The sequence below is a fragment of the Rousettus aegyptiacus genome, unplaced genomic scaffold, assembly GCF_014176215.1.
Source record: "Rousettus aegyptiacus isolate mRouAeg1 unplaced genomic scaffold, mRouAeg1.p scaffold_m13_p_1, whole genome shotgun sequence".
In the NCBI taxonomy this organism is placed as follows: Eukaryota; Metazoa; Chordata; class Mammalia; order Chiroptera; family Pteropodidae; genus Rousettus; species Rousettus aegyptiacus.
In genome coordinates, this window is record NW_023416284.1 from 157,861,139 (window position 1) to 157,876,901 (window position 15,763).

At 33.4% G+C, this 15,763-nt stretch overlaps 1 protein-coding gene across 3 annotated transcripts in view; it reads right to left on the minus strand.

The window, feature by feature from the left end:
• The window catches only part of THEMIS (thymocyte selection associated), a 160,346-nt gene extending 159,629 nt beyond the window's left edge, over nucleotides 1-717 (minus strand). For all 3 annotated transcript variants that reach the window (XM_016157124.2, XM_036221581.1, XM_036221578.1), the window contains exon 1: nucleotides 482-717. In XM_016157124.2, the coding sequence (XP_016012610.1) occupies nucleotides 482-572 (91 nt within the window). In that variant the 5' untranslated portion in view covers nucleotides 573-717. The remainder of the gene's footprint in view (nucleotides 1-481) is intronic.
• Nucleotides 718-15,763: the final 15,046 nt, after the last annotated feature.

The window sequence follows — 15,763 nt, forward strand, 5'->3', positions numbered from 1 at the left end:
AGCCCCTGTGGAAAGAGTGGGAGAAGCATTGACATAGGCAACACTAAGAAGTACTTAGCGTTTGGTGAACGGTTCTTTCTATACACTGTTTTAATAGTTGCCTTTGTTTTAGAAAAAACTAAATTTAATTTTTTACATTCCAGAAACATAAATATGGATAACTCGACTTTCACTCTTTCATTAGAACCAATTTCTAAAAGGCAGAAATAACTTATCATTCATGTCGAACTACTTGAAGGCCTACAAAAAGCTCAAGAAACTTCCTTTTGTTTGCCCCTTTTCACCCCAGAGTTCTATCTAGTCTCTCCTTTCTCCAGTCCTTTTGAGTCTTGACCCTCAGTCAGTTAATCACTTTTTCTCTTTTACGATCACCTTTTTTTCAACATAACTCATATGTTGTATTAAAATTTTCTCCTCCAATTCCCAAGAGTATACACTTTGTAAGCGTTTCTAGCCAGCTAAGACATAGGAGGGTGCTTACCTTCAAAATAGATGCCTGACTGGATTTCTAGGACCCTAGGGAGGGTCCTTAGGTCAAGGGTGTGGATAAATTCTTCCAGTGACAGTGCCATTGCTGAGGCTTGGGGATTGTGCAGACCTGGTGCTTAACAGAAGTTTGTGTCTTCCAGTTGTTGCTTATCTGCAGTCACAGCCCCTGCTCATCATTCCTCGCTCAGGCAGGCAGGGATGTCACATTTGAGCCCAACTGGGGTGGAGTAGCTTTTTGTGGGGAGTACAGTGAGGAGGGAGGGGGGCATAGGAGACAAAAAGTGTTAGAGCTCTTTTTGTTCTGGTTGTGGCTTCATTTCCTTCTTACACTGAAGTAGAACAGGATGGGGGTGGGGTGAGCATGTTTGAACAGACATTGCCCATAAAATGAGAGTCAGATAAGTAGCTCACCGTCTGTAGCCAGTTCAGGTGTGCACACAGCAGCAGCAAGACTGTTTGGGGTCAGAGTTGCTTGTGGGTTGTTGATCAGAGAACATAAATGCAGTACCAAAGTTTAATCTTAAAAATGGCACCATATTAATTTTTCACCTCTTTAGTTCATTTCTAAAGTTTGGCTTTATGCATTATTTGCATACGCAGTGCTTTTATATTAAATTTGGTTCTGAAAGTGTTTTGTGTCAGCTCTTTTCAAAAATCTGATACCCTGGAGAGAGAGGATCGAAACCACTTTTCATTCTTCCACATTAAAAATTTTGCTTAATCTTAAAAAAGGATGGGGGAGGGGTATAATATGCAAAGTGATACAGTAAATTAATTCAGTAAGTTAATATGAAATATCTAATCACTACACTATAGTGAAAGCATCTAAATTCATTGTTAGCAAACCTGGGCTTCCTGGGTTTAGTTCTGCTTTTGATTTACAGATTACTTCAGCCTTGTCATCTCTGTCCCTCGTTTGTCTCATTTATTAAATTGACAAAATGTAGAAGGAGTCAAATAAATTATACAATTTTTTCCCCAGGCTGAAATTTTACAGTTCTGATCCTGTAGTCCAAATTTAGGGGCAAAAATGTCCAAAGTCAAAGGAAGCAAGAGAAACCCAAGAAAACAAACTTTAAAATCCTCCCCCTCTCTATTCTTTCTATTTCGCTGAAACAATGTGTTAGAGCTAGATTACATAAGTCAAGGTGATATTTTCTAACTATCTTTAAGGGTGAATAAAGGAAGACTGGTTGCTATACACACAATTTTAAAATGAAAGGAGCTACAGCTTCTCCTTATAAACTGGACTCCGGGTTTCCTATCTAGAAATCGTTTAGTCTTTGGCTGCAGAAAGTATAGCCAGATAGAGAGGGTCAGGCTCATACAAGATCCACTATACCCTTCACGTAAATGACCAAGGAATAAAAATACTGCTTTATTTTGCTATAGAGCTTTCCAAACCCTTTTAGCTCTTAGAATCAAATTTGATACTTGCAATAATCCATCTGGCTTTATTTCTTTCTTTACAAGACTAGAATTGATGGGATCGTGTCAATAGTTTTTTTTTTACCTTAGCTTCTACTTCCTCACTTGCAACGTTTTGCCTCCAAATATCCCAAACTTGATCATTTTGCCTAACAGTATATCTTACATGGTTGAATAGGTGAAAAAGTTTGCTGTGCACTGCTCCTTAAAGACCAATCATTTGTTAGAATTGGTGTCACAACAAATTTCACTTGATATCTAATACAAACTGGACTTCACTTGATTTTGTATTTTAATATTGCCAAGTCAACCTCCTATCCTATTAGCCAAAGAATTCATTTCAAAATATCACCAGTTTTTTATAATTATCTATGCTACTCCTGCTTCTTCTTTTTCAATAGATGATTCTCCCTTTCTGTTACAATCTACTTCTTTTGTATCCCCAGGTTTTGATAATGACACTACCAATCTTTTAGTTTTCCCAAGCCAGAAGGCTGTGGCATGGGAGATGCCATCTCCTGTCTCCAAATCCCTTATGCACTATTGATGGCAATATCACTCACTCTGTTCCTGCTCTGTATCCCCACCATTACCACTTTAGTCCAGATCATAATCACATCCGACACTGAAGGTAAAAAAATCCTGATGAACACAAAGATAAAATTGACAAATACAACTATTGAGAGGGTACTCGAACCACCAGGCAGTAAAACGAATGATTAAAGTTCAAGAATTAAAATAACAGACTAACGATAAGTCAGAAACAAGCCAGAATATAAAGAATCATTTACTATACGAAAGACGTGAAATTCTAAAGTAGTAGGGAAGAATATTTTATTCAATAAATCTGACCAAGTCATAACAACTCAAGAGTGAATGATTTTTTATAAATCTGTTTTAAGGAACAGGAGAGCTATCAGGGCCCAGGACTTGAGAGGCAAATATCCTGAAAAGTGGGGAAACACATGAGGGGAATGGGATATTCTGAACTTCTTTACCCCTTAGGGCATTCGTGCATTAGTAATTGGTACCAAGAGAGAGATGGAGAAGCACAGCAAAAACAGCGGTTAAAGAGGAGGGAAGCCAAGCTGAGTTTTTATCAGTGTCACATAGCTAGCTAGGGAGACAACAGTTGGAATTTGGGACTATCAAGCATCCAGGGAAACTTGGATGAAAGAGTTGTTCAATATCACTTTTCCCATTCAGAGTTTTGCCCATTCAAAAGCAGTATAGGGTTAATTATATGAGACACCAGTTAGAAAGTGATCGGTAAGAAGCTGAAGAAACCAAGTACTGCTTTCCAGCAGTCTCATATTGCTGGAAAGACAGGGCCCACCAAGGAGAGGGAGGGGTTCCATTTGGTACATATCTCATGCTTTCAGCTGGGGCCTTTGAAAGCTACTTTCTAAAAGAGTTGACTATATAAATAGAACAGGCTTTACAAATATTGATGCCCAAAGGAAAATCAATGAAAATTCTAGAGCTGTAAAGCACCATATATGAAATTCAGAATTCAATAGTTGGATTTCATAGCTAATTGGACTTATAGTAAAAGACTTTTGAACTGGAAATAAGAGAGTAGATCAAAAGAATTAAGAAAAGAATATAAGGGCCATTTCAGTGATGGCGAAAAAGTATTCACTTTTGTGTACACTGATTACTAACATGAAAAGAGAAAGAGAGTAGAGGAAGAAGCAATATTTTAAGAGATAAAGACTGAAGATCTCCCAACAGTGAAAGACATCAACCCATAGATTCAACAGTTGCCAAGAAAACCAAGAAGAGTAAATACAAAGAAAAGCATACCAAGAAACATACTAAAACTTTTAAAAACCAAAGACAAAGAGAAGATCTTAAGTGAGATCTAAGGGAAACACAATTATTACCTTCAAAGGACCAAAATAAGACTACTACATAGCTGGCTTATCGACAAAAAATAATTAAAATGTTGAAAGGTAATAATTACTGACTCAAAATTTTACATTCAGAAAAAATAACCAATAAAAGTAAAGGTAAAATAACTATATTTTCAGACAAACGAAAACTAAAAAAACTTGTCATCAATTGACCCGCACTAAAAACAATTCAAAAAGGTATTTTTTCAGGCCAAAGGAAAATGACCAAGACAGAAAGATAAAAATGCAGGAAAAAATGAGGAAAGTAAATTTCTGGGTAAATTGAATATTTATTGACTGTATAAAACAGTAATGACTTAAGGAGTTTAAAGTAAACTATATCTATGTAACCTATATCTAGTTCACACAATATATTGTATTATGTAATAATAATGCAAAAGAAAGAACTAGTTGTAGGATTCTAGCCTTCTAGAGATGCTATAAAAACAACTATTAGCATTAGACTGAAAAAATAAAAAAGCATTTTATAATGTTTAGGCAAATTACTAAAATAGAGTAAATGAAATAGTAAAATTAATTTTTGATCAATCAAAAAAAGGCAAGGAAAGTAAGAAAAAGGACCTTGAAATAGCTAGCAAATAGTAAGATAGTAGACAAATGAAAATAGGTTCTTTGCTGAATTAATCTAAATTAAATAAATATACAAATATACATTAAATAAGTTAAATGTCCAAGTAATAAACTATTATTGGCAAATTGCATTTAAAAATATATATGTTGGTTAAACAAGGCACCCCTTAATATAAGTACATAAAAAGTCATAGAGTAAAAGGATGGAAAAAAATACTCCAGAAAACATTAAACAAAAGAAAGCTCATGAAACTAAACCAATATCAGATAAAGTCAACTTAAAGAGAAGACATTATAGATATTAAAAGGTACATTTAATAATGAAAAAGTAATCAATTTATAAGGAAGATATGGCAGCTTGAAATCTGCTGCACTCAGTAATAGCTTAAAAATATCTAAGGAAAAATTAACAAAATGAAGATGAACACACCGTTGGAGTAAGAAACATTTACATATATACTTGATAGTTGATAGAATAACCATGTATCTAATAAAATCCATACTGCTGGGGGTATAGTATAATGTCACTCTATATACTACAAACCGATGTGATCTATACTGAACTTCTTTAAATGTATTTCTACATTTAAACATAATCAGACACTCACAAAGATATACTTATACCATTAATTGAAGCATTTATTACTTTTAATGGCAAAAAAAAAGGAAAGGAAGCTAAAGTACAAGACTAAAGATTATTTACATCCATCATCCACGTGATTATATGCTATGCTATTACTAAAAAGCATGTTTTCAGAGAAAAAATTGTTGACATGAGAAAACTGCTAACAGTATAATGTTAAAACGCAAGGCTGAGAAGCAACACATACACAAAAACAAAACCTACAATAAATACCAGATTTTACATTTTTAATTAGCTTGAGTGTTTTTATTTAGAAAATTAAAAATATTAAGCCAATGAAATAGTGTTTACTTTTCTTGAACAAACAGAGATTACGGGTTTAACTCTGTAACTTCTAGCACCTCCTTTGCACTGTTTTGACCCAAGCATCAATTACCCTATTTTCTTTATTTTATCTTGTGAACACTTTTTACTCTTTATCTAGACTTCATACCCATGGCCATGCACTTTTCCTTGAAATACTTTCTTTACTTGGCTTCACTAATTTTTTATTCTATTTTTCTACTTGCTGCTTCTCAGTCAAATTTGCAACCTTTTTTACTCTACCTTTTAACTATTTCTATATTCTCACTCACAACATTTGTCTTAGATATTCGAATATAACTTCTATTTTAAAAGTAACGTCAAAAATAACATAAAGCACTGAAAGGAAACAAAGCTGTTTCATCTCCAGCCAGTTGTCAGGAAAGAACATAAGCCCAGTGATACTGGTTTTTCAAAATTCTCAAGGAAAAATTATACTGTTGTTTTTCTTGTGAAATCACTTTTATATTTTTACAGCTAATTCTAATGTTTTTTTTTAAATGATGGCCAAATTATTTTTATGTGGATTCCCTGATTGTTACTAAATGTTTTCAACTTACTTAGAAAAAAAAAGCTAGCCAAAAATAAATAAATAAAAGGGCTGCCTATACCTATATGATGATGTCTGCTAAATTCGTTTCTCTGGTCCAAAGTCTTTCTGAGATTCAGACCTTTTGGATATTTTCAAACCTTAAATTTGATCTACCCCAAATTAAATATTTTATTTCTTTTGCTTTCTCCACTCTCATCCCCTTCCACCATACACACATACAATATCTGTCCCCTCTTCCTATATTTCCTACCTCAGTAAGTAGCACCATCCTCGTACAACTTTATTAGTGACACTTTCTGCCATCCCCTCTAGCAATCACTGAGAAAATCCAGATCTGTTGCTGGGATAATTCTCAAATTTTTATCTCTTTCCAAGCTCTACTCTTCCTGTGTAATGAAGACCAGCACCATTTGTTGCCTATAAATATAAAATTTTTAATAACCTCCTTCCTGACCATGAAGCCTGAGTAATCTTTCTAAAGTATGAATATGACCAGGTGATTCCCCTATTGAAACTCTTCAGTAGTTTATTCTTCAGTGATTATTACGTGGAGTCTCTCCACTGTAATAAATAAATTGGAAGTGACAGAAACTCAACTCATTTTTCTCAACACAATCGGTGGCCCGAATTGACCCTTTTATAGGCCTAACATTCTGTGTGTAGTATTTGGTCCTTTCTTTTAGGAAAAGAAAAAATAAATATTTGCAATAGAAGCTTTGGTTCTCAGGTTAAACCTTACTAAATGTCTAAGGGCATGTCTCTTAGAAAGGTGCATTTCACATTATTCCAATAATTTAAATACGCTTTGAAAGTTCTTGTTGAGAAAAATCTCTGAGTTTGCTCCTCAATGCTTTTACTGAAGAGCTAAGGTGGACCTTACCTCAAAGGTAGTGACAGAGTTACAGTTGGTGTCATTTCCAAAGATCTCTGCTCTAAGAGAAGTGGAAAAAAGAAGAAGAAAAAGAAATATAAAGAAAAGCTAATAACAAAAAACAAGCTTTGCATAATATGACCATTCCTTTGCTAAGCTCTCTGTAGCTACTTTCCTAAAAAGCAGAACCAGCTGAACATAAAAAAAATAAACAAATAAAATGATAAAAACAAAGCAAAACAAAACAATAACTGCATAAACTACAAATCTGGGACTTAAAACCAATATTTTAATATCCAAATATGACATCATAGTTCTTTGAATGAAAACTAAACTTCAATAATTTTGACTGGTATCTACATCTTTTCATTTTCTAAAACTTTCTCCTCATTATTTCTGGAAAAAAAAAATTAGGCCTTCCCTAGAAAATAGAAATCACTCCCTTATTTTGGCTTAACTTAACTATGGAATTTATTATTTCAAGTCATTGATGAGTTAAGAAGCAATTCTAACTGTAAAATAAACTGATCTGGGGAATCACACAATATCATCAGGGAATTAGGCTCAGATTTCTTCTACATGGGTTGCATTTCAGGGAGGTCATACTGTTGTGATTTCTGACAATTCCATACTTATAACTTCAGAGATCCAAGTCCAATGAAAAGAGACTAACTTCTTGTTTTACCAAGTAAAGTCTCAGGATAAGCTCTAATTGCTTCGATTTGAATCACATATCCATCTCTCAGCCAATCACTTGGATGGAGGAAATGAAATATACTAGTTTCCCAGGTTTCACATGCTCTGCTTTGGATATTTCAGGCTGTTTCCCCACTGAATCACAAAAATGGGGCTGACCAAGAAAAAGTCTCAAAGGAAAATGAGAGTACTATTACCAAAAAAAGAAAGTGTTTTATAGGCAAAATCACAGTGTGCCTGCTGTAAATATTCAGAGTGCTCTTCCATCTCCAGCTGGAGTTGTAACTACATACATTTTTAATGTATAAGAATGAGTATGAATTATTTTAATAATCCAGAAAGAAAATTAAAACCTACTATAAATCAACCTATTTATCTTGTCAAAATCCACATGGGCATATCTTTTATTTTTTACTCCTTCAGCACCTGCTCTTCCTAGGTGGTCTCTCATCCAAATACTAACCAGGCCTGACCCTGCTTAGCTTCTGAGATCATACGGGATTGGACCTGTTCAGAGTAGTATGGCCATAGACCACATGGGTATATCTTAAAAAGGCAAATTATAATTTCTCACCTTCTCTAATGACTTTTCATATAAGTATTTTAGAACCTGTGAGTGTGGGCCTTCATCATGGCCCCATTTTCAAATTAGCTCCTGCTTCCTAACATTTTTATTTTCCTTTTAAATGAAGCTTAATACAAGGCTCTGATTTCTTCCCAAGTAGGTTTATTGTTCTGGTCATCCTTTTTCTACTCTAATGCTTAATTATTCTTTCATCAAACATTTGTTGAACTTTCCTCTGTGCTCGTCATGATACAGGCACTGAAAATATAAGTGAGTCTTTAGAGAGGTTGCATTATAGCAGACCACATGCACAAGTTAAGAATCACAATCTAACAAATAAAGTTCTTGACAGAGAAGAGCAGCCTACTTTATGAGAACACTCAGGAGGAACATCCAACCCAGAGACCTGGAAATGTTAAGAATGTGTTTCCCTAAGGAAAGTGTTGCTGAGGTTAATCTTAGAGCCTAAAGGCAGGTAACTAGCCAAACCTGCTCAACTTGTGGAGGCTTTATTCAAATAGATGGACTTTTTTTTTTTGCTTAGAGTTCTGCCTATGTCTAGATAGTGCAGAGAGGGAGCACAGGTTGAAAAGTGAATCTTGCTAAGAGGAATGATGAGGGTGTCGGCATCACCCTATGAATCCTATACCGACATGTTTCCTTGCCGTACAACTCAAACCCTTTTCTCAGAACCATAATGACTAATCAAAAATAAAACCCCTTCACTCTTAAAAGATATCTTTCCAAATGGTGGAGGTTCTGTGATATAACTAACATTTTCTTCTGACAGCTATGTAACATTATTTAAAAACTTAACTGCAATATGACTGCAAAATGGATATTCCCACTTTAACAGTTCTTTTCTCTTTTTCACACATTTGTTGCATCTGAGAGATAATCAAGATGTCATTTATGTTTTAGTATGGTAACATCTTAGTGTCTCTGAGAGACAATTTAGATCTATGCATTTGTGAAAATAAATTTTAAAAAATTTAAATAATTTTTATTGCAAATTAAACACTAATAAGTTTCTAACCTCTTTAAAAAACCAAGGCTTATATTTTCAATATCAGATCTCAAATAAAATAATATATTAAATATAAATTATATTGTGAAATGAAATATATTATTAAAATAAAATATTGAAATAAATGTTAAATGTAAATTATTTATTTGGCAAATTTAACTTAGGCATGTATTTTTTTTAACCCATCAGTTTCTTAAGCAATAGATCTTTTGCTCAACCTGAAAGATGTAAATACAAAATTGTTTGAACAACATTTTTTTTACCTGATGTTGCTGAACTGAGTCAGACTAGGAGGTACTAGGTGACAAAATCTCTGTAATATCAATAGCAAACATACAATATAAAATACAATTATATCATATATGTATATGTGTGTATATATATGTATCTATATATAAAATGTTAAAGAGAGGAAAAGGGTGAATGATGCAGCTTGGTCAAGATTTCTAGTTCTTAAAATATTTTGATAACTAAAGAACAAATATGCTTTGCTCACTTGAAAGATAAGCAATACATGGCTGAGGTCATTATGTTTCTCAAAGTTTCCCCCATCTTACAAACTAAGCAAATAGTGCAAATTTTGCATATTTGACTTAGATCATTTTTAAAGTTAAAATTGTTATAGATCTAGTGACAAGAAAGCCTGGGGCAGGAACTACTTATGGAAAGAGGCCAATATGTTGAGAAACTACATTCTCCTCTTCTACCGCTCCTCCCATCTCACAAAATGAAAACCTCCAAGAAGGAAACTGAAAAAATTAGCAATGGGAGACATTTATAGATTCATTTTATAAAAAAAAGTATGACTTTAGAGTTCATTACTTTCTAGTGCATCCATTTTTTTTTTTGTATACGTGAATTAGCCAAGAATAAATGAAGCAAAAGCTTTGTTATAGATGATAATTTTTACAAAGATTTATAATCATAGTTCAAATTACATTCTCAGTGACTATGTTTTTCAGTTAAACTGTGAGAGAATTGCAACTAGACTCATAATTTTATGAGCTCATTATTTTAGAAGATGTATTTATTTCATTCTTAGGAATCGTGAATTTATCTTCAAGGTTTCTTATCAAGAAAGAAAATTCTTGATATCATAAACAGTTATAAGCACATTATGTGAGCATTTGTTTTCTGATGCTATGTAGTCAAAAGCAGTTTAATATTTTTATCTATTTCCAACAACACTATTCCCAGAATAAAACTGTCTGAATAGAATAAGGCACTGGAGAACCTTTTCCTACGATCACTATGCCTCAGAGAAGATCATCAGAGGGCTTCACATTTGAAGCGAAGTTTAGAATGTAGAGAAACCATCATTTTTTAACTTTTAAATAAATAATTTTATAATAGATTGTAGATTTACAGAAAAGATACAAAGATAGTACAAGTATACCTCAGAGATATTGTGGGTTTAGTTCCAAACCACTGCAATAAAGCAAATATTGTGGTAAGGCAAGTTACTTAAAATTTTTTTGGTTTCCAGCACAAATAAAAGTTATGTTTACACAATACTGCAGTCTAAGCATGCAATAGCATTATGTCTTTAGTAAAAAAATATGGTCGAAAAATGCTAACCATCATCAGAGCCTATTGGGAATATGGTGCCTATAGAATTGCTCAACACAGGATTGCCACAGACCTTTAATTTGTAAAAAACAAAACAAAACAAAAAAAAACCAAAAAACAAAAAAACCCACTATATTTATGAAGTGCATTAAAGAGAAATATAATAATATGAGGTGTGCCTGTATAGAGATTTTCATTTCCCTTATTGTTAATATTTTATGTTACTAAAGTGCAGTTGTCACAAGTTAGAAACCAATATTGAGATAGTATTAATTAAACTCCATACTTAATTAGAATTTTATTACTTTATCGCTAATGCCTATTTTCTGTTTCAGGATCCCATTTGTGATATCCCACCATATTTCACCATCACATCTCTCCAGGCTGCTCTGGGCTATAAGAGATTCTCAGACGTTCCTCGTTTTCGATTACCTTGCAATTTGAAGAGTACTAGTCAGGTGTTTTGAAGAATGTCCCTCATTTTCTCATGATGTTTCTAATGATGTTTTTCTCGTAGTTAAACTGGGGTTTTGGATTTGGGTGGGGATGATCACAGAGATGTGCATTCGCATTTTGTCACATCGAGGACATATGCTATCAACATGACTTCGCTGGTGCTGTTAACATTATTCATCAGACTAAAGAAGTATTTACCAGGTTTCTCCACAAGTCGTTATGTTTCCCTTCTTTTCATATTATTTTCTTTGGAAGAATGTAATAAGCACAATCTATACTGAAGGGGTGGAAATTTATGTGCCAGATCCTTGATGGAGGAGTGGCTACATGAATAATTTGAAATTCATGTCTCCTCCTCCATTTATTTATTTATTTACTGACTTACTTACTTAATCCCATCTTTATTTCAATACGGATACTTCGATATTTATTTTATATTTTGAGTTATAATCAAATACTATTTTTTGTTATTTTGTAGCTGAAATAGTTCCAACATTGACCATTGTGTATACACGTAGCTATAAATATTTCTGTCTCTATCTACATTAAGCTAAATATGTTCATACTCATGTCTCCAATTCTAAGCCAATACTATGTGGTTCATTCCAGCTTTCTTCCCTTGCTTATTTGTAATCTTGTACTTTGGCCATGAGAAAGCTGTCTCCTACCATCTATCATTCAATTAACTTAATTGTGCAATTTCAGTATACACATACAGAGGTTTCAGAAATGTTAACCTATACACAGGCACCTTAGTGAGAAATAACTTTTTCAACTAAAGCAGAGGTCCCCAACCTGGTTAGAAACCAGCCACACAGCGGGAGATGGGCAGCTGGCAAGCCAGTGAAACTTCATCTGTATTTGCAGCCACTCCCCAGAGCTAGCATCACTGCCTCAGCGCCACCTCAGATCATCAGGCATTAGAGTCTCATAGGAGCACCAGTCCCTAGTATCGCTGAACTTAAGTACACTGCGTATTATGTTTCTTTTGTCACTTCCAAATATACTTAGGTGAGCAACTCTTCCTCTACCTTGTTCAGTAAAGTTATGTCACATATTTGTAATACAGCTAGATTTTTTTGTTACAGTGTGAATTGCCTCCTGGAATTCCCTTGGCAGTCATCACTTTTATAATCTCTGCATCTCTTAGCAGTGAGATGCCTAATTATCTTTTCTAAAATACAGAAGAGAGACAAAAGAGTATATATAAGTTTTAAATTCCATGTTAATAATTATGTTTTACTGTATGGAAGTATTTAAATGCATGTTAACATGTGAATATGTATGGAAGTTGAAAAAAAACTAATATAATCCAAAATAACAGTAGAATGAATTGGGGCCTGTTTCTGCAATCGAATATTATGCAGAGTGAAAAACAAATAATATACGACTGCACACATCAACATGAATGCATCTCAAAAACAAGAATAAAAGTCACAAAATAACACAAATAATATTACATTTAAACATTAAAAATATGTTTCCCTTAACATATAACAACACAATACTGCAGTCGATTAAGCATGCAATAACATTATGCCTTAATTAAAAAAAAATACTTTATGGTTGAAAATGCTAACCATTGAGTAAAGGAATAAGAAATACAAAAATCAAGGTACTACAAACCTTGCTGAAGAGAAGAGAGATGTGTTCAAGGACCATAGAGGCAGTGTTAATGCACTATTGGCCGATTAGGTGTTTCTAGTAGCAGTAGTATTTAAATTTATTAAACTTATTAAATAAGTACATATGCTTATGAATTTGTTTACCTACTTAAAATTACAAAGTTTAAATAATAAAAGCAATAAAGTCATCTATTCATTTATTTGATAGGTTTTTATTACATTCATACCACATGTCAGGAACTGAGCTTGGTGTTGGAGATTTTCTGCTGACCTCAAATGGGTATAATCTCCTCAGTCATGTTGTTGATAAACTAGTGTTTGTTTGCCAGCTATGAGCAATTTAAAATTTTCTCCACAATTGTCAGAAATTAATGGCCATGGAAACAGTTTATCCATACTGTCTCACGTCTGTAAGCCAGAGTGAACCTTCTGAAGTCCTCAGGCATGTACTTAGGCTAACAGGATCAAAGAGCTATGAAACTCACCTAATTATTTCCAAGTTTCTATATCATCTTATACTCAGGAACTTTGTAATGTCCAGAACTGGTCTGAGACATTCTAACCGAAAACTCAAACCCCTTAATCTAGACTATGAGTGACTTCTACAGCCTAACTTAAATTATTAATAGACACTATATGTAACTTTTTAAAAAGTTTAAAAGTATTAAACAAATGTAAGAGGAAAAGCTCTAGTCTTCCGGAAAAGATGGCAAATATTTGTCATATGTCTTTTGGTATTCTGTAACAGTGCATTTTTTACATAAAATGGTGTTTTCTGCCTTATAAAGTGCAAGCTGTTTAGTGTTAAAGTTAAGAACTCCAGAACCCAGCTTGAAGTTTCCACATTTCCAATGTTTCTGCCATAAATCCTGTTATTTTAGCAAAGCGAACAACTTGTTTATTTCAAGAACATGTCACTAATCCAGTGGGAAAAGATTATTATTTCCTGCTTCTCTCAGTGATCTGACTGAGTTATGCATCAATTTCTGAACAATCTCAGTGGCCAGATGACTGTAATGCTTACTAGCTAGGTTAGGTTGCAAGCCCACTCTGACACTGGACGTTAAACACCTGGTTGGAAGAATAAAATAGAAGTGATTTCTCAGAGAAAGGTAAATAGATACTGGATGGGGAAAACAAAAAATTCCTACACTCATCTTTTAAATACCTGATCTAATTTTGTATCCATGAAGCCTCTTCTGATCTTTAAACCATTTTCAAAATTCTCTCTTCTTTAATTGAAGTCTCATTAGCTGAACATCTCTTATTATGAGACCTTTTTTGTTTCTGGGTTGTAATTCCTTACCAGAAGGATCTGTGTCTAATTCAGCTGCATGTGCTTCATAGTGCTAAGTACTGAGTTAAGAAATATTTTCTAAAAGAACAAATGAATGGCCTTCACATATTTGTAGTATTTAATCAAATAATATGAAACTGAGCCAGGTTAAATTCTGCTCCACCTTCCTCTTCTTTTTCTCAAGATGACAGTAAAATCATGACCAATCCTGGACAGAAGCCAATGCTAGAACATTTGTCTCACCAAAAGACTATTTAATCTTTATTTAAAGTAAATATTGGCAACATAAAGAGACTAAATATTTTTTTCCTGAGCAAGATTTCATAGTTCATACTTTAGAATTCAGTTACATGTACAATATTCCTAGACTGCCAGTATTGAATTGGTAATGACAATCAAGGACTTTGTGTTTCCCAGGACTTAATCTGCAAGAAGTATTGCTCTCAAACCTCTTACTGAACAGTACAGAGAAATGATAGCAGCTATGTCTTATACCACTATTTCTATAACAGCATATTTGTGAAGATACTAAGAAAATCTTGTATTTATTTTTTCTTGTCACTTTGTAAACCCCTATAGCATGAATCCCTTCTACTATATACCATTTCATATAATAATAGAATTTAAGAAATAAAAGAAAGCTTTTTCTATAATAGAGCCAAAACATAACTGTATAACTTTTACAAAGTCCTATTTTATTTGAAATAAAGTAGTATTGCAGATAAAATTCCAAGTACATGGTTTGGTTATCAGAAGAACAATTCACTTGAAACACAGTTTGACTTTATATTATATATGATGACTGAACCCAAAAACCTGCTCATTGTTGGTATTGAACTATTTTTAGAATCCGCTCATTATTTTCATCCAGCTTTATTGAGGTAGGATCAAGAAATAAATTTTAAGGTATACACTATGATGTTTTGATAAATGTGTACATGTGAAATGATTATTAAAACCATTACCGTAATCACAAATATATCCATCACATCAAATAGTTACTTTTTTGTGTGTGTGTGTGTGTGGTGAGAATACAAGATCTACTCTTGCAAATTTCAAGTATGCATTATTATTCTCTAGAACCACAATGCTGTATGTTAGGTCTCCAGACTTACTCATCCTGTAACTGAAAGTTTATGCCTTTTGATCAGTATATTCAGTATATCTCCTCCCACCCCCACCCCCAGCCACTGGTAACCATGATTCTACTGTCTGTTACAATGAATTCAACTTTTTTTTCTTTTTTATTTCAAATATAAGTACGATTATATAATATTTACCATTCTGTGTCTGGCTTGTTTTACATAGCATAAAGTCCTCCAGTTTCGTCCACGTTGTCCCAGAGTACAGGATATTTTTTCTTTTTTAAGGCTGAATCATATTCCATTATATATATGACACTTTCTTTATTCATTTATCCATCAATGGACATTTAGGTTGTTTTCATATTTTGGCTGCTGTGAATAATGCTTCAGTGAACACAAGAGTGTAGATATCTCTTCAAGATCCTGATTTTTTTCTTTGGATATATACCCAAAATTGGAATACTGGATCACATGGTAATTTTATTTATCTATTTTTTGAAGAAAGTTTATATTGTTTTCTAAAATGTTTGTACCAATTTACACCCTTACCAACAGTGCACAAAGGTTCCCTTTTCTCTATATCCTTGCCAGCACTTATCTATTGACTTTTTAACAACAGTCATTCTAACAGGTTTGAGCTGAAAATCTCATTTTAGTCTTGATTTGAATT